Source organism: Physeter macrocephalus, chromosome 1 (genome assembly GCF_002837175.3).
Source record: "Physeter macrocephalus isolate SW-GA chromosome 1, ASM283717v5, whole genome shotgun sequence".
Taxonomy (NCBI): Eukaryota; Metazoa; Chordata; class Mammalia; order Artiodactyla; family Physeteridae; genus Physeter; species Physeter macrocephalus.
Window position 1 is genome coordinate 54,621,532 of NC_041214.2, and position 26,222 is coordinate 54,647,753.

The following is a 26,222-nucleotide window of genomic DNA, read 5'->3' on the forward strand; positions in this document are numbered from 1 at the left end:
TAGCACAGGGAGATCAGCTCGGTGCTTTGTGTCCACCTAGAGGGGTGGGATAGGGAGGGTGGGAGGGAGATACAAGAGGGAGGAGATATGGGGATATATGTATACGTATAGCTGATTCACTTTGTTATAAAACAGAAACACACCATTGTAAAGCAATTTTACTCCAATAAAGATGTTAAAAAAAAAAAGAAAAAACCCAATGACAATTTTCCAAAAACTGAATTGTATCAACTTTTCGGTTGAAATGTATTTGGTCAGAACAAGTCAAAAACTTTAGTTGCATGTATGTATCTTTGAGTATATTAAAATTATGAGTATAAATTATGACATCAATGAAACATCAGAGACAATACACTCACGTAACCTTTTTCAGAAGCAACAGGAACTAATGCTTACTCTGTGCTTACTAAGTGCCAGGCATGTTTCTACAAGTGTTTACCACAAATGCACAGAACCCTCCCAAAAACCCTAGGAGGAGGTGCTATTACCTTCCCCTTTTTATAGATGAGGAAACTAAACCAAGAGGCCATAGACACTTACAGGGTAAGTGGCAGATGCTGGGATCTGAACCCAGGCGGCCTGGCTCTGGCCTATGCACACAACCCCAGTAACCTTTGCCTCTCGTATTAAGGTCACACAGTAACTCATCATAACCATGCACACAGCATCATAGTTATTTATGCTTCTCCTCTCTCCCTCACTATACTGTGAGAGCTTCAAGTACAGGAAATGTGATGTTATTCAAGTGTTTGTGTGCTCAGGCCCCAGCCCTCAAAAATGGTAGAGAAACGCAAATCTTCACGGGTTTCCACACGTTTCTCATTTCTTTTCCTAATCTAGGAATACATAAGAAAGTCTTTAGTCTTTAAAAATCAAATTATTCCCAATTACACAAAAAAAGTTAAAAATTGTAAAATGCACATGCTTGCTTGGCTCAAAACCATTATACATGCTTAGAATGGGGGAAAATCCAAAATTCATTAAGGCTGTTTTTGTTTTTGGTTTTTTGGCCTAAAACAAAGGTTTATTTCTTGCTTGAGGTACATGCTCATTGCTTATCAGTTGGGGGCTCTGCTCTCATGGTTCTCTTCTGGAACACAGGCTGACAGGCGCATCAGCTGTCATCTGCTGTCATCACTGCAGAGGGAAAGGAAGGCTGGAAGGTCTCCACGAGCCTGTTGATTTAAATAATTTACATGTCTATGGTTTGACATTATGTGATCCCTTCAGGAGCGAGGTGCCGCCCAAACATCCATCACTGGTGAACTGGAAAGGGGTTTACCTCCCGTTGCAGACATCGTAGATAAAAACTCCTGGACGACAGCTCCCAGAGACCCAAGCAGTCATCTTATCAGCTGGTTCCCACGCTGCCCCCGACAGGAGTGGGTCAGGGGTCCAGCAGGGTGCCTCGATGACCCCTCATCAGCCCTCAGTAACCCCCCAGCAGAGCAGCTCCACTTCTGAACGCTTTACCAGTGCAGGTTCCAGGTGAGATTTCCTTTCACAAAAGGCTCCTACAGCTAAAGAAAGAACAGAACTCAGCCAAGCCCCTCCCCGCAGTTAAGTTTTTATAAGTCACAAAACCATCTTTTAGATTTCTCAACTTGCTTGAAAATGAAACACTGCTATAAATGCATAGATCAGACCCCCTTCTAAAAATGAAACTCGTGCCAAAGGTTACAGCAAATGGCAAGAATGTACTTCTGCAGAATAAAGATAGCAGCCTAACTACAGGCTGTTTAACCAGAAATTTACATCACGATTGGAATAAACTGGATCTCAATCTTCTGGAGGCTCAAAGCTGGAAGTCCCAGTTTAAAAAGCAGGAAGAACTTCAGAACTCTGCACTCAGAATTCAACCCCAGGGCCGCTGTTTTAGTATCAGCAGCCACAGAGCCATTAACAGAAATGCTCAAGCCCTGGAATGTGGGCTGGAAAAGATGCATTCCCAAGCAGTCTGGAATCCCCACCTTCAGCCAGCAGTGTGCTGCTTCAACCCAAGGACTTCCAGCAACGGCAACAGGCTGGGCTAACCGCTGAAAACCACTGTCCTCGTGAGAGCACACTTAAATATCGGCAAATACAGTGGCCTCTTTAGAAAATGGAGTGAAAACACACTTCCACATGATGAAGCAGGGAAGAAAGGTTGTCCCCTAAAGCAATCCAAAAAAATAACTATATGTGCCCCCAATATGCAGAAAAATCCTGTTACAGAGATGCACGAGTAAGGAACTAATTAGGAATCCACCTGGTTTTACATAAAAACATACCTCCCCATCCATGGGGCGTGGGGGAGACACACTCTAAATCATTCCTGGAGTGAGAAGGGTTAGGGGATGTGCAGGTTCTCCTGAATCTGTGCAAACTCCTGGGTTAGTTTACCCTGGCCTAGTTTACACTCACTCGGCCTCAGTCCAAGAAGTGGGGCTGGGAGCAAAACCAACTAACGCCCAAACAGCCAAGATAATAGTAACCAAGGAATATGATGCTTTAAAAAGTAATTTGTCAGTAAATAATAATACAAAGAAGACATATTAGCACTGTACAAATGCAGATTTATTGTTCTTCCCTTTATCCATAGTAGGAAAAAGGCTGGAAATTGTTAGGAAAGCAGCTTACATACAAAGCACTTCTGAAATTATGCTTTTCTTTGGAAAACAACTTATAAAAAATAATAAACGTTTAAAAAATTCAAGTCCTTTAAGTATTTTACACTTCTGAATGTTAAAACTCCATGTGTTTCCTAAAATATAGAACAATTAAAAAAAAAAAACTCATAAAGTGACATTGATTTGAATTCCACAGAATCCCTGACCATTAGAAATACGTTCTTCCCTATAAAGTCAATTTGTTCTTCACAGGCAAAGCTATAGTTAAAGTGTGTTTCTCTAATTCATTGAGATTGAATTTTACTATCCAGCTAATGTCTACAGGAGACTAATGGTAATTTATAGTTTCTTCAAATAAGTTAACGAAACATATACAAAATGTTAATCACCACATGCATGATCCTGGGAGAGTGACACTATCTATACATACCAAAAAAAAAAAAAGATTTCACCCATTAACAAGAGCCAATATGGCCCATGATTCCCTGGGGCAAGTCCTCTTCGAGAAGAGATGACAGTTTTCCCTTGGTCCTGGCTAAGGCTATTTCTGAGGGGCATTCCTGTGCTCCCCACCTGCCAACCCTCCCCAAAGTAAATGACCCAGGGGCCAAAGTCAAGAAATGTAGTGTTTGGCCTGGTGACTTCGGAAGGTTGATGAAACCTGCAGGGACTCTGAAGACAGACCCAGCTGAACTCGCCCAGTGAGATGAGGCAATCACCTCTGAGGCTTTGCACCAACACTGATGGGGAGAGGATTACATTCCTGTCTAATCACCCTAGGACCAGGTAACATGATTGGTTTAATGGTTTAACAGACCACTAGCCAGACTGGTTAGTAATGTGAGACATGGAAATCATACCCCACATAAAAAGACATATTGTACCTGGAGGCACATAAGTGTCTGACTGCGTGGGAGCTAAAAGAACAGGAACCTCTCTTTATTATTAATGTCATGAGGAAAAGAGTTAAGCGAAATTGGTGCCATTTAAGTACTCCAACACTTAACTGCTAAAAATGTTTCAAACACTCGATATATATTTCATAGTTCACAGACTCCAAAAGGAAAACTATCGCATTTCTCACCTGACTGCGTTGGGTCATTTTAAGCACCCTTTGTAAGTGTATTTGTTTGGGTGGGGAAGCGGGTGGGAGGGTGTGAGTGGGAGGTCCAAAAAAAAAAAAAAAAATCTTGATATTGCAGAGGTTTTTTTTCTTCCTCAAGGTTTCCAAATATTTCATTCCCTTTGCCCCTGAATAATGTGAGCTGTGGGCAGCCTGTGAAAGGAGCTGCTTCCACAGGCTGTGCAGCTCTAGGTTCCAGAGTCCACACCCAATTACCACGGCGAGGGTCTTTGCAGGTAAAAGTTCCTGAAGTTTCATTTTCCAGCTCACCTTCCAAACTTCACGTTTCCTGTAAGAAACCTAACAAAATAGAGAAATGAATTCAGAGATTCATTGTTGGGGGGGGAAAGGGCACATGCTTTTAAAGAAAGTCGCTTGTCCATTTCAAAAAAGAATTCCTGGGAGTGGCTGGGTTTTCCTGAGCTGAAGATAAACCACTGTAATTTTTTAAGGTTGTAGTTACAAGATACTAAAACGTCCTGATAAAAAACCAAACTTCAGCCAATTAATGAGACATTTTGGCTACATGAGGGCATAAAACACTGGTAAATTTTTGGCTTTTTGTTTGTTTGTTTTTAACTCACGGAAGATTTTTCTCCTATTTAATGAGGGGAATGGACTAAGAAGCTTCTATGAGCCCCTTCACTGCTGAAAAATGTCACAAACCCTTGTCAGCAAGTCAAGCATCTAGTGAGGTCAACAGCAGAGAAAAAGAAAATAACAACCCATTTTACAGGATTTGTGAGATAGTCAGATTTCCAAGCCTTTCTTTGATGGAAGAGGCTGTGATTATTTCCTTATCACAGCACAGAGGCCAGACTGTCAAGAAGCAGAAGTACCTAAATGCAAATAAGCAGATTTCCACATGTGGGCCTCAGTGACTTACATAATTTCAACATACCCAAGAAAAAGAATGAAAAATTTGATATTGAAAAACTGGCTCTTCTATCTGCTTGCAGCTTTTGCATCCAAACAGGGTGGGGGAGTTCAGAAAGCTTGCCCACCACACCTGACAGCACCCTGAGAGTTCGCCGCCCCAGACTTTTACTTTTCATATAAGCTTTTGGGGAGCTGACACACTTTTACATTCTTTAAGGAATAAAAAGTCCAAATAGAATTCCAAATAAAAACCTCTCTCTGATTTGCTGAGGCTTCTGAGAAGTAACACCACATTTGTTAATCATGGTAACAATATGTAATAATCAAAGTTGTGAATTGGTTTGACCTTGATTCTAACAATGTGCTAAGTAAGTCAAGCCACAAAAAAAGAAGTGCTTAAAACAAAGGAAGGAACCCTGTGGTTTTCTGGATTGAGACCAGAAACAACTCCCTTTAGCTCTCTCTTGGGTTCTGCTCTTTCCCTTCCCTTCTTTGCTGCTGGAGGTTCACTAGTGCCACGCAGTGGCCTCCTGGAGCACTGCTTCAGCACCACAGAAAGCCTAGAAGGATCAATGAATGCTACCAGTCAGGTCCCTGCCTGAGCCTCACTACCTGCCTGGAGCTTTACACGCATGACCTCTTTTCGTTATCACACCAGACCTAGGACATTGGGGTTTTGCATCCATTTGACAGATGGGAACATAGAGGTTTAAAGTCAGGTAAGGAATTTGCTTAGTCATGGATATATCATACAACACAGGGAACACAGCCAGTAGTTTATAACTATAAATGGAGTATAACCTATAAAAACTGTGAATCACTATATTGCACACCTGTGACATATAATATTATATATCAACTATACTTCAATAAAAAAAAAAATTTTGCCTAGTCACAAATCTAGCCAGCACTTGAGATGGGATTTGAACACTTCTTCTGACTGCATACACAAGTCACCTTTACTTAGATTATGGCAGCCCACATGCTTACTACTGCTACAGCATTTGCACAGTTCTCTAAACCCGAGCTTATAAATACACAAGCAACACGTTCTATAACAGAAATTTGCTATTTGCAAAGACACAGCTTGATTTCAAGTAAATGACTAAGATAACTTCCTGCTTACCTTTCAGCACATCTTGGACTTCAACGGAACTGACGTTTTTCAAGCAGTTCCATAAATTCTGAGCTGTGGCGTTACTCTGCTCCTTTTCTTGCCACTTCTTCAGCATCCTAAATTTATTGATCGTGACGTCTTCTTTCTTCTCCAGGATAGCATCAATATCGCTAATCTTCAACTTCAGGTTGGCAATGGCAATCTTTACCCACTCCTTCCCCAACTTCTCAGCAAGGTTAATCAACTGAGTATCTGTTAACAAGGTTTTAGTCTTCACTCCATCTAAAAGCACATGAAGAATTCAGTTGTTCCTCTAAACACTTCATTTATAGCCATTTACAATGAAAATGTATTCTCTTTATATAAAAAAAGAAACCATGATTCGAAACTTTAATAACTGCTTTTAAAATATATTTAAGTGTCAAAAAAAATCCCTGCTTTCCCAACTATTTTAAGGACCAAAGGGAACAATTTCATACAACATTAAACTGGGGTATAATGCTCACATGATAATTCAATAATTCAGGGAATGAAATTGTTTTATAAAGCAGCACAAATTAGGCTGGAGTAAAAAAAAAAAAATCAGGCACCAAAAATAATTTATGTGGCTCAAAAAGAAAAATATACAGCTTTTGCCCTTGCCCAGCTCTGCAACTTCAACTAAGTGTTAACACCACATACAAAATGCTACCTTTAGTGGTCAATAAAGAGAACAGCAAGAGATATGAATTGCAGTCTCCATTCCACCATCTCCTGGCATTAGGGGAAAGAGCACATTCCACAGAAAAGCCAGGGGATGGTATCTGTAATATCTGTTGCTCACTAAGAAACAGTGTCATAATCTTGGAAGGGTGTATGTCTGCCAATGGAAACCACTGGCCCCATAAAAAATATCATCCCTAGCAGTAAGGTGGATTGTCTACGTTCCCACTTTTCAGCTGGTTGTGCTACGGTGCAGCAAAGCTCATGGGGTACAGAGTCTCGGTTAAGGATCCTCAAGGCCTTACAAACACTGGAGGTGACATTAGAAGGGAATAAGAGGAAGGAAGAATCCTTCCTGCCCCTCCTCCAGGACTGTGACGCTTTCACTCATCTACAGCCAACAATCTATTAAAGTGAGCCTAACGCTTGTATTGGACCCTAACGCACTTCAATTTCCTCTCTAACGTTCTAGACTGAAGAATGGGTTCTAAAGGATGGCCCCTGCCCTCTAGTGGTCTCCTGATACATGGGCGCGTGCTCCTCCCCCTCAAACTGCTGCAGTGAAAACTGCACAGGGAATCTGTCAAAAATGTAAGTTCTCAGGACCATCCCCAAAGCCCCCAAAATGTTATGTGGCAGCCTGACTGGGAGGGGAGTTTGGGGGAGAACGGATACATGTATATGTATGGCTGAGCCCCTTTGCTGTGCACCTGAAACTATCACAACATTGTTCACTGGCTGTACTCCAATATAAAATAAAAAGTTTTTTTAAAAAAAGTAAATCTTATTTATTCGCTACTACATTGTCAACTCGAAAAAGGTTGGAAATCTTAACCTTTCTAGGTAGTATCTGATCATTTTAATTCTATTTCTAGTTACTTGCTGTTGGAGCTGATTTAAAATAGCCAAATAATTGCAAGAAAAAAACTTTTCCTATATATCAGTTTACTATAAAATTGTTTCCCATTCAGTTATAAATGAGTAAGTTCTGAGGATCTAATATACAGCATGTTGACTATAGTTAATAATACTGTGTTGTACACTTGAAATTTGCTAAGAGGGTAGGTCTTATGCATTCTCACTACCACCAAAAAAAAAAAAAAAAGGCTACGTGAGAGGATAGATGTGCTAATTAACTTGATTGGTAAATATTTCACAATATATGCATACATCAAAACATCACATTGTGCACTTTAAGTATACACAATTTTGTCAATTATATCTCGATAAAACTGGAAAAATATTGTATCCCAATTTGGTTAGCTTTTCAAATAACTCCAGAGCCTCATTTTGATGTTCATTCAATAGAAATAATAAACTTTTCTCTAGTGACATACAGTAAAATCAGACATATGTCATCCTCACAACCTCCTGCTCTAGCACGTGAAGAATAGCTTATTTTAGTCTATAGAGAGTTTATCTGCTTTTAGAGATTCATACCTTCTTACAACGGTAGAATAAAAGGTATTTTGATGAAAGGGTTAATCTGGGGAGTTACACGAGGCCCCCAAAGCCTTGAGATCTTGTCTCATATAATTTGAGTCTGGGTTTTTTAACTTAAATTTGTGAATTCTGGCTGGACTTGAATTTTGAGGTACATACTCCATCTTCTGGCTCCTTGGAGTACTGTTTTTAAATGTTTAAATCTCTACTGTATTTTCACAACTATCGAGCCTTGGTCTCTGCCATTTAACTGGAAGAAATTAAGTTGACCTTTGTCTCCAATAACTGAGCTGGCGGCTCCTTCCCCCAAAAGTAGCTAATAACTCTGAGGCCAGTGAATGCACACATGAACATTCACTATTTACTCCTTTAATGAATATTCATTATCTTCTACATAAAAGGCTACAGGCTCAGTGTTATGGGAAAATGCACAGATGGACAGGCCACGGCCCCTGTCCCTACGGGCTGCAGGAACTTCCCCTGGCCCTCCATTCTACTTTCACCGAGTGAAGAGGGGGAGTGGGCAGTCAAGCTGGAAAAGTAAGCTGGCGCGGACCAAGGACTCTTGTCCAGCCCTAAGGAGCTGGGACACAGGGAGAAAGTATCTGGGAGGACAGGCACACCTAGGATGTGGCTCCAGGAGGACTGACCCAAAAAGCACATGTGTTGCATGAAAGTCAATGGGGGAGACGAGGGAAAACGACTGATAGCCACGGATGACGTTTTTACAAACCTGAAGTGTCAATCTGCTTCATTCTTTTATCATAGACCACCTCATCAGGTAAGCTGCTACTCATTTTTCGCCGCCTATTACCTTTAAAAAACAACAACAACAAAAAATGGGCTTTCCCCTTAGGGTTCTTATTATCTACCCATCTTCAAACTAGAGTTCTTTTTAAAAAAATCATCATTGAGATAGAAACAAATTGAAAATGGATTCAAAGGTCGTTCAGATGATTAAGAGTTATGGAACACTGAACAGATCCTTAACGTTACCATATTTGCACAGCAGAATTAAAATTCTAGTGGATGGAAGGAATAGACAAGTTTAATGTCCAGTTACGAGCACTTACCACTTGTGCTGCTTTTCGAAATGTTCGGGTTCTGATCATGCTGAACCCAGTCACCTGTTAAAGTACAATAAGCAGCAATTGGGAAAAGTGGTTTTAAAACTGGAAGTAAAGCAATCGATTTATGAAAGCACCTGAAACGCTAGGGTCTTGGCAATCTCTCTAAAGTTCAAATATGAGTTTGGGGTTTCAGCTTGGTATGTATGCAAATGCACTGGGCTTGAACTCTTAAGAGAAATAACAAGTACTCCTTCCAACACGTCTTGTGGGACAAGTGTTTCCCAAACTTCAGTCATCCGCACACCACTGTCATGATATCTGCCATACCCATCTGCCAGGTGAAATGTCATTCGCTCCGTATTTCTTTAAATCTAGAACTACCGTAAACAGAACACTGGCATCATGTGCCATATGGAGAAGGAAGCCATAAAAATAAACATCTTTAAATTTTAAGTGTATTTATATGTACTCCATGTAAAAGAATCTCATATATATATTATCATTCTGTACTTGAGGGGTTCTTTCTGGACACTTCACCTGTGATTCGACACCACCTACCCCATGTGAAATTCAGCCCCTGCTCTAACCGATGCCTATGTGTCAGGCAGGCCTTCCGCAGGTTCCTTTAGTGAAGATGCCTAACAGTGATGGGCGATTTCAGTTCATTGTTAGCTTAGGCCGCCAAAATAATGGAGACCAGAACCATCTTACAATGCAGAATATTATTAAGTAAGTTTAAGAAAAGAAGTCTTAAAAAGTGGTCTTTAAAATTGCCAAGAGGCTTAGTCTAGAAGAACATCTGTCATTCAGGTTGCTACATGTTAAATACCTTTATTCCTGTGGCATTTGCTGTGATTAAAAAGTAACACCTTTCAGGTTCATTTATTTGAGCATATTAATGAGTACCGAGAAAAAATACTACAACCCCCAATACACAGTCCCAACTAGGACTCTTCCCAGCTAAGTAATTGTAGTTTGGATAAAAGGGCCTGTTTCAAACTGGCTAACTTAAGGGTATAATATTGAGAACAGGAGTCACACCTATAGAAAAGCTTCCTGCTTAAACTAGCACAGAATTCCAAACTGATTAGACTGGGTTTCGTTTCTGGAGTATAAAGACATGAGAGCAAATATAGACTCTGTGCACCCACTGACTCTGGGGATTTGGACGGTAGGTGCCTGAGAAGCAGAGCCGGCACTTCTGCCCAGGAGCTGGGGCCTCTGTTTCTCTTAATCGAATGTTTTAATATTACACTGATGGGACAGACAACTACTCTATTTGCTTTTCCACCCAGGCCACCTGCCCCCCTCAACCCCCAAACAGAGTTTTAATTCAAGATGCAAAACACTCACACTCTCTCAGTTTTGCTTTCCATACAATTTCCTCGGAATCCATTTCAACCAAAAGTAATTTAAACTCCACTGGTTGCTCCAAATACACTTCACTATAACTTTTCAATTTTAAAAGTGAACCATCCACAAATTCAATTTCCTTAAAAAAAAAAAAAACAAAACACGTGATTTTCTGAAATTTAAAAGTTGCGTTAATTAACAACGTAAAATGTCAGATAAGGAATAATGGCCATGAGAAGGGTTAGTGCTTGAATGCTCACTGACATTTGGACCTTGGAAATCCCACTCCTTAATCATACCTCCCCTCACTCTCCTGTTTCTAGTCCCTCCTTACTCTTACTCCAAACTGCTTTTCTACCTCATTGAAGCTTCTAGTCCCATGGCCCTAGTTTTCTAAAGTGTAACTTTTCAGCCTTTCCGGATTTCAACGTTTCATCTTTCCCAAATGGAACCTGTGTTCACCCATCAGCCACCCTATTCCAGGTGCTTTTAAACTCCTCACCATCTTTTTCCTAGATCATTCTCCAATCTGCAGATGATTCCGCATTTACAGAATGTTTTATCCACATGTCCTCAATGAACACCGCCATCCCCCAACAAATCCTCGTATCACTATTTTATGGACAAAGAATCCCAGAGAAGCGAATGAACTTGCCCAGGTCCACACCTAGGAAGTGGCGGAACTGGAATTTGAATCCACACCTTGTGACTCCAGAGTGTGAGCTCTTAACCACTACACAGACCGCCTCCTGTCTTCTACCCCCTCTGCTCCTCTCCAGGCTGGCTAGCAAGGCTGGCAGGAGAAATACATCTTTTAAAAAATATCAGTGGGGCTTCCCTGGTGGCGCAGTGGTTGAGAGTCTGCCTGCCGATGCAGGGGACACGGGTTCGTGCCCCGGTCCGGGAAGATCCCACATGCCGTGGAGCGGCTGGGCCCGTGAGCCATGGCTGCTGAGCCTGCGCGTCCGGAGCTTGTGCTCCGCAAAGGGAGAGGCCACAGCAGCGAGAGGCCCGCGTACCGCAAAAAAAAAAAAAAAAAAAAAAAAAAAATCAGTGACCTGCACTGGGCATCACCATCACAAACCAATGGTCTTAACCTGTCCCCCTCCCTTTCCGTTCCAAGTCACTAGTATTATCTTCACAACCTTCTAAGGGTCAGTCACCAGGGCCTACAAAGCTGAGACAGCGCCCTCCCCTGGCCCTACTCCTCCTAAATCCCTCCTCGTTCAGCTTCTCCAGAACTATTCTGGGGCCTCCAGCCCAACTGCACATCCCCGCCCCCTCACTTAGACACCTGCGGCCCCTCTTCTGGGAGAGCTTCGGAAAGTTCATCTCTTCCAGGGAATCCCTCATCCTTCAAACCCAGAACAAACATCACCCGTGTGAAAAGCATTCCTGGAGACCCACTGCACTTCGTACCCATCTCTATAGTAACACATTATGTTAAAATTATTTCTTTTCATGAATGGAGTATTTCTCTCACTTTGAGGGAAAAGACTATGACTTATTTGTTTTTTAATTCTTAGCTCTTATCTCAAGCTGACTGGTAATAGGCACTTCTGATCAATGTCAGTTACGCAAATCATTAATGGTATAAAACTAATAAGAACACCTTATGTTTACACAGTTTGATAACTTTCAGAGTGCTCCCAAACCATTACTTGGTATGATCCTTACAGCAATCCTGGGAGATTATCCCCATTTTATTGGCCAGAAATGTGGTTAACAGAACGTAGACTATTTAAAGCCCTCCAGCTATCAACATCTTTTGTAAGAATGAACTCCTGGGACCCCATCGGTGTCCTCCTGGGCACATCCATCCATTCAATATGTATTATTCCCTCTCCTAGTGGTTCTTAAACATGGCAGCACATTATAGTCACCTTGGGAGCTTTAATAAGCCCAATGCCCAGGCCATTCCCAGACCAATTAAGTCAGCATCTCTGGAGGTGGGACCCAGGCCACGGAATGTTTTTAAAGCTCCTCAGGGAATTTCACTATGCAGCAAAGGCCAAGAATCACTGCTCTAAGCACACCCTTCTAATTTAATTCCACTTCCCAGACAAGGCTGCAGTTTGCTTCTCGTGATTGTTTTGATGTACCATCTGCCAGGGCTTGATCAGCTTAGAAGGGCTGAGAATCAGCCTCTCAGATCCCAATGTGGGGACAGTGGCTTTAGAGGCCAAGGGCAGTCGGGGCCCTGGGCGAGCCCTCCAATGCCCAGGTGTGTGCAGATCGCCCACCTGCTTTGCACATTAGTTTCCTCAGCCACGTTGTTGTAAGGCTCAAATGGTTCAAAGGGTGTGGAGAGACGCTTTGAAACTGGAAAGGAAGGAAGGTTATAGAAGACTGTCTGACCAACCTGACTGCTTCTACAGGGCACGAGGCCCCTAATAATATAGTAAAACAGTACAACATGGACCACTGCCATTAGCTCTCTTGCCTCACATTTTAATTTAATGGAATCAAAACATGTTTTCAACTTTTCATAAACTATAAAACAAACAAACAAACAAAAGGAGGTGTACAAAAGGAATTTCCATGCAGCCGTCCAGACTAGAGAAGCTGTGGCATATGCTCAGAGCACATAAGGACAATAAGTTTTAAAAATAAACTAAGTCATTTCCGAGAAACCAAGATCACTTACAAATGTCATGGTGTGTACAGTGAATAGTTCAAATCTAACAACAATTTGTCCTCATAACTATTTTTCAAATGCCTTCCAGTAAGAAAAGCCCAATATCCCTTGCTAACATTGTTTGAAGAATTTAATTTTAAATGCAAGAACATTTAAAACCTTTTTAAAGGGAAAGAGATTGGATAGTCTATTTTTCCGATGACTGCAGATAAATCCTGAAATTCAACTGCATTTTTGGAATAAACAACAAGTTTAGCAAAACAACTGCCTTCTTAGAAACTGGGAAATAAAAAAGGAAAACAAAATGCATTATTTTGAATATCTTCAAAACACCATATCTAAGAAATATACATCCTTGCTACTACTCCAAGGTGGTTTTTAAAATACCTACCTCGTCCAAGGTGGTTTTTAAAATACCTACCTCGGGGGTGATTTCAGCTTCTGGCTCACTGATCAGCCTGTACTTCTTCCCATTCTGCAACAACTTCTGGCAAACGGGAGGCTTGTCGATTTTCATGAATTTCTTAGAGGAGTGCTTTACAGACTTGGAAATATCCTAAAGGAGGAAATAGGTTTTGGTTTTGAAATCCATCAGCAACAACTGTCAGAGACCTAAGAGCCAGGCTGTGCATGTGCCAGCTGCATTATCTTCACTTCCTCCTACAGAATGACAGCGGGGGAGTAGCTTTCACAGTGCTCACAAGGGAAAAAAGCCACAGAGGCTGAGTCGCCTTTGATCTGCACTTCCAGCACCCAGATCACCAAACATCTTCCTGCAAAAGCACTACAGCCAAAAGCAACACTTATACCCTGTGTGGCACCAAAAATCTGCTTCTGAAGAATCTGAGAAAATTAAATTAGCACTAGCATTACACATTTGTATTACTAACTACTGCCCATCGTGTGAACAGAAAGCAACTATTTTACTGTACATGGTTCCAGCCTACTCAGAATTTGTTTCCATCCTCATTTTCACAACCATCCCTTTGACATGGCCCTAGAGGGGACACTCATTTTATATGTAATGTTCGAATGCCCCCAAGAGGTTAATGTAACCTTTGGCCCAAGCTTCCTTGGTAAAGCAGCTGTACAGCCAAACATGAAATTTAGGTTTCCTGAGGCAGAGTTCAAGGAAATCTTTTCCTACGTAGGAAAAAAATCAACCCAAGAAGAAAGGTATAAAAATAAAACATCAGCCAGGAGGGACGTCCTGCCTTATGCATGACACACTCCCCATTGTTCTGGTAACATCCTTCTCTACATTTGCTGATACAATCAGCTCCCTACCCCGGCTTCCCAGGAAGTGTGGAATAACGCTCTTTTAATTAATTGATTTTACTTTAAAAAAATATAAAGTTCATCAAATAATAGTACTTATTCTAAATCTATGCTAATTATACTTTTTTTTTTTACTTTTTATTTTATATTGGAGTATAGCCGATTAACATTGTGAAAGTTTCAGGTGCACAGCAAAGCGACTCAGCCATACATATACATGTATCCATTCTCCCCCAGACTCCCTCCCGTCCAGGCTGCCACATAACACTGAGCAGAGTGCCCTGTGCTATAGTAATTATACTTTAGATGTGATTATTTTTATACCATTTTAAAGACTACTTTCCCAACGGAAAGTATTATCTTTAATGAGACTACAGGAAGCATATTCTACTTGCTTAGGAGGAAACTAAGAACCTATTACTTAATAAAGTTTTTATACTTTAATACATATTGCTAATTAAAATCAGTATAATATTATTATTTTTGTGTGTGTGTGGTATGCGGGCCTCTCACTGTTGTGGCCTCTCCCGCTGCGGAGCACAGGCTCCGGACGCGCAGGCTCAGCGGCCATGGCTCACGGGCCCAGCCGCTGCGCGGCATGTGGGATCTTCCCGGACCGGGGCACGAACCCGTGTCCCCTGCATCGGCAGGCAGACTCTCAACCACTGCGCCACCAGGGAAGCCCAAAATCAGCATAATATTTTTAAAGCATGGAAATATTACAGCCTAAAACCACTGGGAGTAGGTAGCTTGATATAAATTCTATAACTCAAATTATAACTCATAAATTAGTACACTTTATTATAGCTCTAATGCTTATTTTTTTCCAATTCTGTTAAACCCTAATTTTGAATCTGAAAGTATAATTTTGAGTCACTGCTTTATCTACTATCTTTCATTGCTCCATCCACCTCTAAGTCATTGTAACTGTATTGATAGTGAGTCAGCCTACAAAAGAAGATTCAATTCTCTGTTATAGATACAGTGCAGAAAATGGGCTAAACATCATGGCCTTATTCTGTGTTCTGGAAAACTGGTTGCATTATGAATATCCACACCCCTCCCCTCAGGCCATTCTACCTGAAACATATTGGGTGCTTCATGAACATCTGCTGCTACAAAACCCAGAATGTTGAACCCAAGGTCAATTTTTTTCCAAAAAATTGCTCTGGAATGAGTTACCCTAAGAGATCCATCTTACTGATGGAGCTTTAGGCCAAGAAGAAACCTTCAGTCGCCCTCCACTTGACCCAAAGACCTGAAACGGCTCCCCAGTGTATCCAGAGTAGCTGCTTCTCCAATTCTAACGTCCCAATCATCAGGGAATGTTGACCAGTGCAGGTTCTGAGTCTGCAGGTCTGGGTGGGGCTGAGACCTTGCATTTTAACGAACTCCCTGCTAATGTCAGCCAGCCACTGCTGGTCTCCATGTCCCCTGGTCCCCTGGTCCCCAGACTACATGTTGAGCAGCAAGGCGTAGAGAACAGATGGCCTAGGTTGCCCACCAGGCAACCCTCCCCAAGGCCAGGCCTGCCTGCGCCATCCCCACCTCTGGAGCGCTATTTTCCTATCTGTTATCTTCATGACACTGTTTACATGTATAAACACACCTGTACTCCATGGATCTGAGGACTTGGCATGCACCTAGGCACTGACCTGATGACCTCTGTGGGCGAGCACCAAATCAGACCCGCTGTGGGTGACGCTTAAATCAACAGGGACGGGACCCACCCAGATGTCATGTAAAGTCTGAACACAAAGTATTCAACATTTAGTTTTCACTTTCATTGATTTACCTTGATGAAGGACTCATTATTGGTTGCTATGTACACTCGAAAAGACAAGGATGGGTTATGGTCGATGGCTTTGTACAGGATCACGGCCCCGTGGTGGAATACTGTTTCTTCGCTTTGAATAACAGGTCCCACAGGAGAAAGAGAGCTAACATGCCATTTGACATGGGTTGCAGAACGGTCCACAGTATATTCTAACGAGGCCCCAGTACTTTTAACATGTAAGACTTTGAACATCATGTTGGCATCGCAGTCTGTTAACACATGAAGGTGAATCAGTATTCCAGGTATTGTATGGGTTGCACACATACTCTCACACATATGCATGTGCACACACTAACTAAACTTTTAGCAAACGAGTACTTACGACCCAAGCAGAGGGAATGTGGAAAATGAATGGAGGTAAGACAGGTTGGGTCACATTTAACATCAAACAAGGGTCCACCGACAACCCAGGGCTTCACAACCAGGTCCGCATATTTGCTCCAGGACAGGACGCAATACTTGATGTCAACTTTTCTGTTAACCTCAAATATCAGACCAGTCTCCATGCACTGGTAAGTTCCCTCTGTGTCCACCTTCAGTCTGCATTGGATAGATAAGAACACCTGTTTAGTCCTGATGTTTGGTTAGGAGAAGACTTCTGAAAATTATTATCTTTTTAATTCATTTTTTTGTTTTTAATTTCACTCAAAAGCACTAACAGAACTCTATAACATTTTGAAGTAGCACCATTATCAAAGAAAACAATCCAAGTAATTACATAAAATGTGTAAAGTTAGTTATGCTTTTTGTGTTTCCCCTACTTGGGGTTATAATTATGTAGAAAGTTAAATTACTGACGATATGCCTTCTGCATTCACAATTACTTACAAAAACTGTCCCCGGGAAAGGAGCCTGGGGGTCACTAGTTCATTGTGTTTCTGGAGAAAAAGCACATATATAACCTATAAGTAAATTCTGTTTTCTTAAATAAAGCAAATTAAAGAATCATCCTTCATAATTAAAAGATACTTACATTTTCAGCATTACAGTGTTCACAGTGAGATTGGATTTCATTAAATTCTAAATGATAGAGAAGAAGTTTTACTTATAGGAATGTGACTGGCATTTTCAGACAAAAATTGTTTTAATAAATATATAAGATATGACCAGATTACAAAATTCAAAGGTACAGATCCCTCAGCAATAATGAGAATATTTTGGAAAACATCAGTTCATACCTGAATTAAAATGATCTGTGGGCAATTCTTTACCCTCCCATTCTTCAACTGTAAAAGATATGGTCACACATGTATTGGCGTAAGTCACTCACAGGGTAAATCACTCAAACCTCCATCTCCAGCTTCACAACCAACAGGAACTTTAAACATACATTAAACATCTCCGTGAGTGGATTCAGTGCCACATGATGCATCATGCTTGTGAGTCCCCCTGTAGGTCTAAGGCATGAAAACGAGCTTGAAAGCGACTCTTAAGTTTCCATGCACCCCATTTTGGCACATTAAGTCTTTAGCTGATCTTCTGGCACAGAAGCAACAGCTCTCTCAGAATCCTCCTCTCACACCACAGGCACAGGGAGAACGGGATGAATTCGAGAAAATGAGAGGGCAAGGTCACTGCCTCACTCTTACCCTGATTAGACGCTTCCTCGGTGGAAGACGCTCTTAGCTCCCCATCTGAGGAGACAAGAAGGGACCGAGGCACAGGTGGTCATGAACGAGCTCTTCACTAGTTACTCCTCACCTAGGCCAGCATCTCAGCTGGACAGCCGCAGCCCCCTGTGAAGAGCCCTTCATGGTGGCCAGGAGTCGGGAACTAAGCTAGCGTCATTATCCCCAAGGTAGAGCTTGACTGGCATCAGCCCTTCAGGCTAGTACAGAGTTAAGAGATGAGCTTGGAAGTTAAGAGAGGAGTTGACATCTGATTTTAGGCATATTTAAACTGGAACTATCTTGTAAGCGTCTCCGATTTAGCATGTAGACTCCTTCCATTGGCTCCCCACTACTTTCAGCTTCTATCAGCCTCCCCACACTTACTGCCCTCCTGTCACTGTGAGCCACTCTCCACACCAAAGCACGCCCCTGCCCCAGGGCCTTTGCACTTACTGTCTCCTAGAACAAATATTCACGCTGCTCACTCCCTTACATCCTTGCAGTCTCTATTCAAATGTCTCCTTATCAGAGAGGTTTTCTTGATGCCCCCACCCCGACCAAAGCAGGGCCTGCCTGACACCTCTCTTCCCCCTTCATTTTCTTCAGGGCACTGCCTGCCACCTTGCACACTATACAGTTCAGTGTTTCTGCTTCCTGTCTGTCTCCCCACTAGAATGTAAGCCTCATGAGGACTGTAACCCCAGGGCCTGGTAAGTGCTCACTTTCTGAATGACTAGAATTCCAGAATACAAAAATGTATTATGAAAGGGAACAGTGGTGAATTTTCCTATTATCTACACCGGCCACTGGTTGCATGAGCTTGGGCACTCTAGTTATGTACTAAATCTCTCTATTACTTTCCTCATCTGTTAAATGAGGATTAACATAATACCACTCCCAGAAAGCTAGAAAATAAAATTACAGGTGGGTATTGCACCTGGCACTCAGCAAGCACTCAATGAGTGCTAGCTAACTGCTATTAACTATTATTTTGCTAGGGCAATGGATGGAACTCATTAAAAAATTAAAGAATTCTAAAGTAGACAATAACCCTTCACTTGGGGTAAGACCTAATATGTTGAATGCTTGGTTTTATATCTTAAAGATCTGAATAACCTTTGGAAGGGTGAGCCCATGGGTAAGACAGGCATCTTCACCACATGTGGAAGGTCCTAGGCCACCACCAATGCCCAGAAGGTGCGGACTCTCCCCAGGATGCTGCTCCAGCCCTGGCCACACAAGCTGCCTGCTATCAGGGCATTCATTATACAGGAACCAGGAGTTGCAAGAGAGAACCAGCTTTAAAAAACAGCAGCATTAAGATGAAATAGAAACTAGAGACTAAAAGTATTCAGAATTCTGGACTCAGAATACTATAGATCCAAAGGTTCTTAAATACTGACCCAAGTCCTACACCACAAAATTCTTCAATCATATTTCCACAGCCACTATCCTAAAAAGCATCATAAAATTCTAAATTATTTAGTGGCTATCATCTATACCCGGGGTCCCCAACCCCTGGTTCCTGTTAGGAACCAGGCCACACAGCAGGAGGTGAGTGGCGGGTGAGCGAGTGAAGCTTCATCTGGGCTCCCCATCACCGTCCCCATCATTTGCATTACTGCCTGAGCCATATCCACACCCCCCTGACCCGGGTCCATGGAAAAACCGTCTTCCATGAAACTGGTCCCTGGTGCCAAAAAGCTTGGGGACTGCTGATCTACACTGCATTTCATCCACATCCCATGTTTTTGTTTCTAGCTATCTGCCTTGGGAGCAGAGAAAAGAAAAGAGGTTAGAGAATCCTAACCACGCAGCAAACTGAGTCTTCCACCAGGTCCTCCCAGCCAAAGCAGAGAAATTGATGCAATTCTCTCCAACACATAAACCACAGCTTCTCTTTAATCCACACGACACAGGTGACCTCAGAGCTCATGCCTATGAGTAGAAGGCATATCCATCCGATCATGAGGATGATAGGTGGGCCTGCATCACCAGCCAGCCCACAGAAAAGTAAGCATCCCAGGGCAGCCTGCCGGGTCCTTCCACCTGGCCTGAGTATGGAGGTGAACGGGGGTGGGGGTGGGGGGGGGTCTCTTTGATTTTTTTCCCCCCAGGGTGGAGGATAAAAGGTCTTTTAACAAAGAGAATAAACTTGGGGGAAGGCAGGGCCCCGTGGATAGCCTCGGGGCTCCAGCGACAAGCATCCTCAGCCCACCCACTTTCACTGCCAAAGATATCCAGGAGTCTAATTTGGCCAAGGGCCAGGTCCAGCAGCTCCCTGACCCACACATGCCCTGTCTGACCGCACTGACCGTGCCCTCCCACCCAAATATGAGTCTATCTTGAGCCTCTCTGACTCAAATGTCTTCCACCTGGTTGCCACCCTGGTGAGGCCCTGGTCCAGGCCTGGCTTCCAGGACCCTGAGGGCCCTGCCTCTGGACTCTGTGTCCCTATGGCCATTTACTCAATTATTAACCAGGGACAACAAAGACCGGATCCCAATACACAGCTTTCTGACTTCATTTCTATCCTAATTCAATCTATTGGAGGCTAGACTTCTGACCGCATTTTGCAGGATGAAATAGTCCTTATAATGTATAAAGGAGATTGGGAGTAGGAGGGCTGGTACACATTCTTTCCTTATGGGTATCAGAAAGTGACATCTACTCCACGAGTGTGATACAGAAATAATTACAGGTTCTTATCAATACATAACGTGATTGCAAGGAGCTTACAATTACCTGCACAGGTTCTCCACTGGGAAACCGCAGAGAGAATTAGATTAAAGACAGAAGGACTTCTGAGTGAGGAGACTTCATTAATTTAAAAATATTACAAAGGAGCCCTCAGACTGCCTTGCTATAGTATTTGTGTTCATAAGCAGATTATAGTCTAAGAACTGGGGGAAAAAAATCCTGCAGTAAAATAAAATCAGTTAGAATATAAGCTTAGTCATGCAACATTGTTTTCCTAAGTCTTTCACAAAACTTTAGATCAAAACCAAATTTTATATTTAGAATCTACATCTTTACAGTGGTTTCATACTCAAGTTGTTCACAAACAGCCAGAAGAGCAAGCCAGAAACTTTAAACCACAAATGTACAACATTTTCAGCAGCAAACAGTTTACTCTGCGATAAACTGTGAGCAGTAACCACCTCGGAAGGAAGCCAAGGCCGCTGCGGCGACACTGCAGATTTCAGCCAGTCCCTCAATCTCTTCTCCTTTGGGAACCGTGAGGGCAGAACCACACATGCAGAGTCTTGGCATCAATGCAGACCAGGAACACATCCCTTGTATTCCAAGTCTACTGAGCTCAAATTCTCAAAATGCTTATTCGTTTCCCAATGTTGAACCCAATTTTACACAGGAAAAGATCATGAACAAGCAACTTGCAACTTAAAAGCCTCAAAGCCTATCCATCTTTCTTCCTTTCAACAACAAAAAAGAAAGTCAGAGGAAGGAAGGATATACTCACTTGTTTTTTCTGGTTTTGGTGTCTCGTTATCTACAAAAAGAAAAAAAGAAAAAAAAGGTCTAAATCAGATTCATACCACAACTAGGAAAAAACACAGGCTAATGGGAGAATAGGTAAAATGTTTGCCTCTCACCAATAGCAACCATTTCCTGTCTTTCTTTTTCAGCTCATCCTGTTTTGCCACTTTGCTTGCCAACTAGAAATTATTTACCATGTAAGTACTTTTTCAGGAGGTCACAAAAAAGACACTAGTAATTATTATGTCCTCAAGCAATGTAAGTGATCTGGGCATTATGTTAAAATAAAAATAAAGGTGTCTATGTTTAACTAGAATTCTGTAATTAAAGAAACACATACACAGATAACTCACCAGATTCACTTTCAGAACTGCTCTCAGAACGGCTGTCCTCACCTAAAACAAAGCATATGCCAGGAGAAGCACACAATGAATAAAAGTAGGAACTATTTTTTTTAATTATACATATAATAAAACAGATCCGAACTCAACTAATTTCTTCTTTTAATCCATTCTCACTAAGTCCAAAAGTAGCCTGGTTTACATAAAAGAAGGCTTATCTTTCTTTGGAGCTGGATAAAACATATTTAATGGCTTAAATATGAGCTCAAATCACACTTTGGCTGCAACAATCACTTTATTTGGGTGTCACCACGTCGCACCCAGCCTGACCTGCTCTTGCTGCTCCCGTCTTGGACCCGCACGTGTACGTCTAGAAGGCTCCATGCAAAAGTTCAATGATACAACAGTGCAGAATACTGTAGTGTAAATGCCATCTCCCCAAAGCACAGGACAAACAGTCTATATTGTTCAACTACTTCTGGAAAGAGCGGTCCCCAAGAATGCTCCCTCCCCTTTCTCACGCCCAACTCGGCGCCTCCATCCATGGCAATCAGGCTTCTGTTCCCACAACTAGTGTGGAATCCTTTCCCTGATGTCCCCAAAGGCCCACTAAGCCCCAGACCCATGACTCCCACGGGTAGACGAGACCCCTAGCACCCCCTCCTGCCCGCACAGCTCTCCCGCCTGCCCTGGTTCTCTGCCTGCCTCTCCGTGAGCCCTCCATTTGCCTTCCGCTCCTCTCCACACTCCCCCACACTCCCCACGTCCAGCCTTCTTTCCACCTCAAGAGCCCTGAGAGGGCTTGCCACCTACTCCCAAATCTGGATCTGACCTCCAGCTCCAGGCGCAGCCTGGACCTCCCCTGGCTGACCAGATGAGCGCCCAGGCAGAATCTGCTCAGCCGAGTTCACCCCCTCCACTCCCTCCCCTCCACTGCGCGTCCTGCTTCACCCTCCACGGAGGCTCAGGATCCCCTGAGTAAATACACGGAAAGCTATTGATATTATTCTCAAACCTTCCCTCCCTACACACAACTACTGACAACCAAAACCAAGGACGGACAATAGTTACCTGGAGAAATGGAAAGATTTGAGAATAAAGATGAGAACGATAATACAGCGGCTAAGAGCAGCTTTTTAGAGTGTTCACTATGTGCCAGGCACTGTGCATATACTTACTCATTTACGTGTATTCACTCATTTACATTTATTTACTCACTTTGCATATATATATTTATTTATTTACATATATTTATGTAAGGGCTTTACGTATATTTACACATTAACTCTCACTTCCAAATGAGGTAAGCTGAGGTCAGTTAACTGACTTATGCAACACCACAAGCACCAGGGCATTACCCCTCATCCCCCGCCCAGGAAGTCTGGAGCTAAGATTTCAACTTGGGCAGTCTGGCCTGAACTTGCCCTCTTAACCATGTTGTTACACTTGCAAACATGCTTCTTGTTACTTCAGCAGTTCAACACCCAGGAGCTGGAGACTGACTGGATTGGTGCGGGGGGAGTACGAGGCAGACTCCGGCATGAGAGGACGCCTGAGGGGAGGGTGAGGCCTTGAAACAGGTGCTGGGAAATCAAAGTGATACGACATGGCCTCGGTCTTCCAGGGCTGGAAGAACAGAGCAGTGGTTCTCAACCTTGGCTGCATAATGATATCACCTAGGGAGCTTTCTAAACACACCCATGCCTGGAACTCTGGGATGGGGCCTGAACAGCAGTATTTTTTTTAAAGGTCCCCAGATAACTGCAGTGTGCAGCCAGGGTTGAGAACCACTGGCCTAGAATCAACCCATTTTAATCACTTCCTCGTTCCCCAAGCTGTACCCCAGGATGATTACCACTCCTTCCTCCAAGCCCTTACAGATGCCATCCCATTGCCTGGAAACCCCTTCCCCAGACCCCACTTCCAGAGCTCCTAGGTATCCAGTAAGAGCCAGCGCAGCATCACTTCTGCTGACAGTCTCCCTCTACCCCACCAAGGTAGGGGAGCCGTGCCTCTTTCCGGATCCATCCTGTCACATTTACCCCGTTGCCAAGCAGTGCCTGCTTGCTTAGCTGTCAGTCTGTGAGCCCCGGAGGACTGAGGCTGTGTCTCACCACCTTGATTCCCCAGCACCCATCCCTATACAGATGCTCAATCAACGAATGAATGTGTGAACGAATGAATGCTTTGCCCAGCTTTAAAGAACCAAGCAGCCCCTACCATGGTCCCTCTTTATTCTGTCGGTTCCCTCTGCAGTCTGGGACCTCTGCAGGGCTGTAATTCTGCCCGGACCAGTCCCAGGTGAGGCCCACCTTCTTCCCCAGGTCCCTGGGAGAGGGAGTCTGGGGCCAGCCCTTCAGCTCACCTTCCCTCTGGCTCTGGACCTAGGACTCCTGATTCTATTTCTGCCTCCCTGCCCAGTGAGCCTGCTCAAGCCCCCAGGACCATTTTTCTGCCTCACGGCACAAATTTGAGAACTAAATAAGATGTCTGCGAAGAGGGACCAGCCCAGGGCCTCGCACACAGTAGGCACTTAATAAGTGTTACTAATAGGTCACATTCACTCCTAAACTCCGGTGACAGGCCAGTCCAAGCCTGCTACTACAAGCACTAAACCCTTCCCATATTTGTGCAGGTGAAAGCTCTGGCAGCAGGCTCCCTGTTCAGGGAAGCTGGTGCGCAAACAACCCCCAGCTCTGAGCTTCTCTTCTCTCAGTTTCTCATTCTGATGGGTGCCACCTTCACCACGCCCGGCTGTCCTTCAGAACGCCAGCCTAGATGCGGACAAAATCCATGCTCCTTCCTTTGATCCACTGCACTCAACTAAAAAAAGCTAAGCTTTTAAAAATAAACTTTACTTTAAAAAAAAAATAAAAGGAGAGAAAGGCAACAGAGGGAATGTGAAAGCAGGCAAACTGAAAGAGCAGGTCCCATGCCTTATCGGGTCCAGAGGCCAGTGCATTTTCTCCCCTCTGAGGGTTGGACACTTGGGGGCAGACAGCAGGGGAACGCGGACCACAGCCCCTTCCACATACTCTCAGCCTAGAGAGAAACAGCGGCTGCACAGCCCACTCCCTCTCCACTCCCGAGGCCAAGTCAGGGGTCACTCCCGTCTCCCCTCTGGGGCTCGTTGCCCTGCCCTGTATCCCGTATCAGCTCTGATCTCAGTTTACAAAAATCACCCTCTGCTTCTTGACAAGGCCAGCCTCCCTTCATCCAGCTGAGAAGGCTTCACCCCACTCTGGCCTGAGGTGTCTGTCCCTTCACTCACCTGACAATCTGTGTTACCCACTGGCTGGACTATACTCTGCGGGTACACACTTTTAACTCTCATCTTTTGATTCGGACACTATCACCAGCAGCGGACTTTCTCCTCCTTTCTCAGACAGCCGGGGGAGAGCTGTCCTTGCACAATCCCATTTTAATCTCCATTTTGGTTATATCTTACAAATCCATAGTTCTCGTCTTTTATGTAACGTTAAAACCAAAGGGTACTTCGCATAACTTTAGGTACTGTTCCCCTTTTGTCACTAGGAACATGGAAACCTCATAAAAATAGTCCATGTAATCATCAAACCCATACAATATTACCTTGAGGAAAAAGAGAAAATATACTTAATTTTCCAGATATAACAATAAAAACTACCATCTGGCAACAAGATTGCCAGTTGGCTCTGTTCTCAGAAATGACAAGGGTAAGGAAACAAATCAGAGGGACAACTTTTGCTACTTGTCTGTCCTGAAGTATATTCTATTCCGCATAAACCTAATCACAGGAATAAATCAAGTGTGCAAAAACCACAGTCCCAGCAAACTGTTCGGGAAGCAGGGCACTGGGCACAGACATGACTGAGCTTAAGTTTTTCAAGAAAACACGTGGATTTTTTTCTGGACAACAAGCTTTGGATATTTTTCTTCTGATATAACCTTTTTTTTTTTCTATAACGACCTTATTGAGATCTAATTTGCATACCATACAATTCACTCAAAGTGTACAATTCAATGGCTTTTCGCATATTCACAGAGTTGTACATCTATCATGACAATCAATTTTACATTTTCATCACCCAAAAAAAACCCTGTACCTTTTAACTATCCAACCTCCCCATTCCTCCCAGACCTAGACAACCGATACTCTATTTTCTGCCTGAATAGATTTGCCTATTCTGGACATTTCATATAAATGGAATTACATAATACACAGGGTTTTTTTTGTTTTTTTTTGTTTTTTTGTTTTTGTGGTACGCGGGCCTCTCACTGTTGTGGCCTCTCCCATTGCGGAGCACAGGCTCCGGACATGCAGGCCCAGCGTCTATGGCTCACGGGCCCAGCCGCTCCACGGCACACGGGATCCTCCCGGACTGGGGCACGAACCCACGTCCCCTGCATCGGCAGGCGGACTCTCAACCACTGCGCCACCAGGGAAGCCCTACACAGGTTTTTGTACCTGGCTTTTCTCACTGAGCATGTTTCCAAGGTTCAACCATGTTGTAGTATGTATCAGCACTTTATTCTTTTTTATGGCTGAATAATATTCCATTATATGGTGTTGTGTATTGAATTGTGTTCCCCCCACCCCAAAAGAAAATTCATGTTTGAAGTCCTTAGACTATGACCTTATTTGGAGATAGAGTCTTTTTTTTTTTTTTTTTTTTTTTTTTTTTTGGGTTTGGGGGCCCCCCCCTGCTGGGGCCCTCCCCGTTGGGGGGCCAAGGCCCCGGACG

The 26,222-nt window shown here is 43.2% G+C and overlaps 1 protein-coding gene across 2 annotated transcripts in view; it reads right to left on the reverse strand.

The window, feature by feature from the left end:
• Nucleotides 1-2,792: 2,792 nt before the first annotated feature.
• The window catches only part of LOC102982613 (NACHT, LRR and PYD domains-containing protein 1b allele 3-like), a 46,994-nt gene continuing 23,564 nt past the window's right edge, over nucleotides 2,793-26,222 (reverse strand). The window contains exons 4-17 of one of the 2 annotated variants that reach the window (XM_024124423.3): nucleotides 21,511-21,552; nucleotides 21,141-21,170; nucleotides 17,639-17,683; nucleotides 17,228-17,275; nucleotides 17,023-17,069; nucleotides 16,878-16,927; nucleotides 16,372-16,589; nucleotides 16,008-16,258; nucleotides 13,356-13,490; nucleotides 10,297-10,435; nucleotides 8,947-9,000; nucleotides 8,607-8,687; nucleotides 5,738-6,010; nucleotides 2,793-4,032 (exon numbers count right to left, since the gene is read on the reverse strand). In XM_024124423.3, the coding sequence (XP_023980191.1) occupies nucleotides 4,013-4,032; nucleotides 5,738-6,010; nucleotides 8,607-8,687; nucleotides 8,947-9,000; nucleotides 10,297-10,435; nucleotides 13,356-13,490; nucleotides 16,008-16,258; nucleotides 16,372-16,589; nucleotides 16,878-16,927; nucleotides 17,023-17,069; nucleotides 17,228-17,275; nucleotides 17,639-17,683; nucleotides 21,141-21,170; nucleotides 21,511-21,552 (1,433 nt within the window). In that variant the 3' untranslated portion in view covers nucleotides 2,793-4,012. The remainder of the gene's footprint in view (nucleotides 4,033-5,737; nucleotides 6,011-8,606; nucleotides 8,688-8,946; nucleotides 9,001-10,296; nucleotides 10,436-13,355; nucleotides 13,491-16,007; nucleotides 16,259-16,371; nucleotides 16,590-16,877; nucleotides 16,928-17,022; nucleotides 17,070-17,227; nucleotides 17,276-17,638; nucleotides 17,684-21,140; nucleotides 21,171-21,510; nucleotides 21,553-26,222) is intronic. The other variant, XM_028490607.2, reaches the window with a different exon arrangement.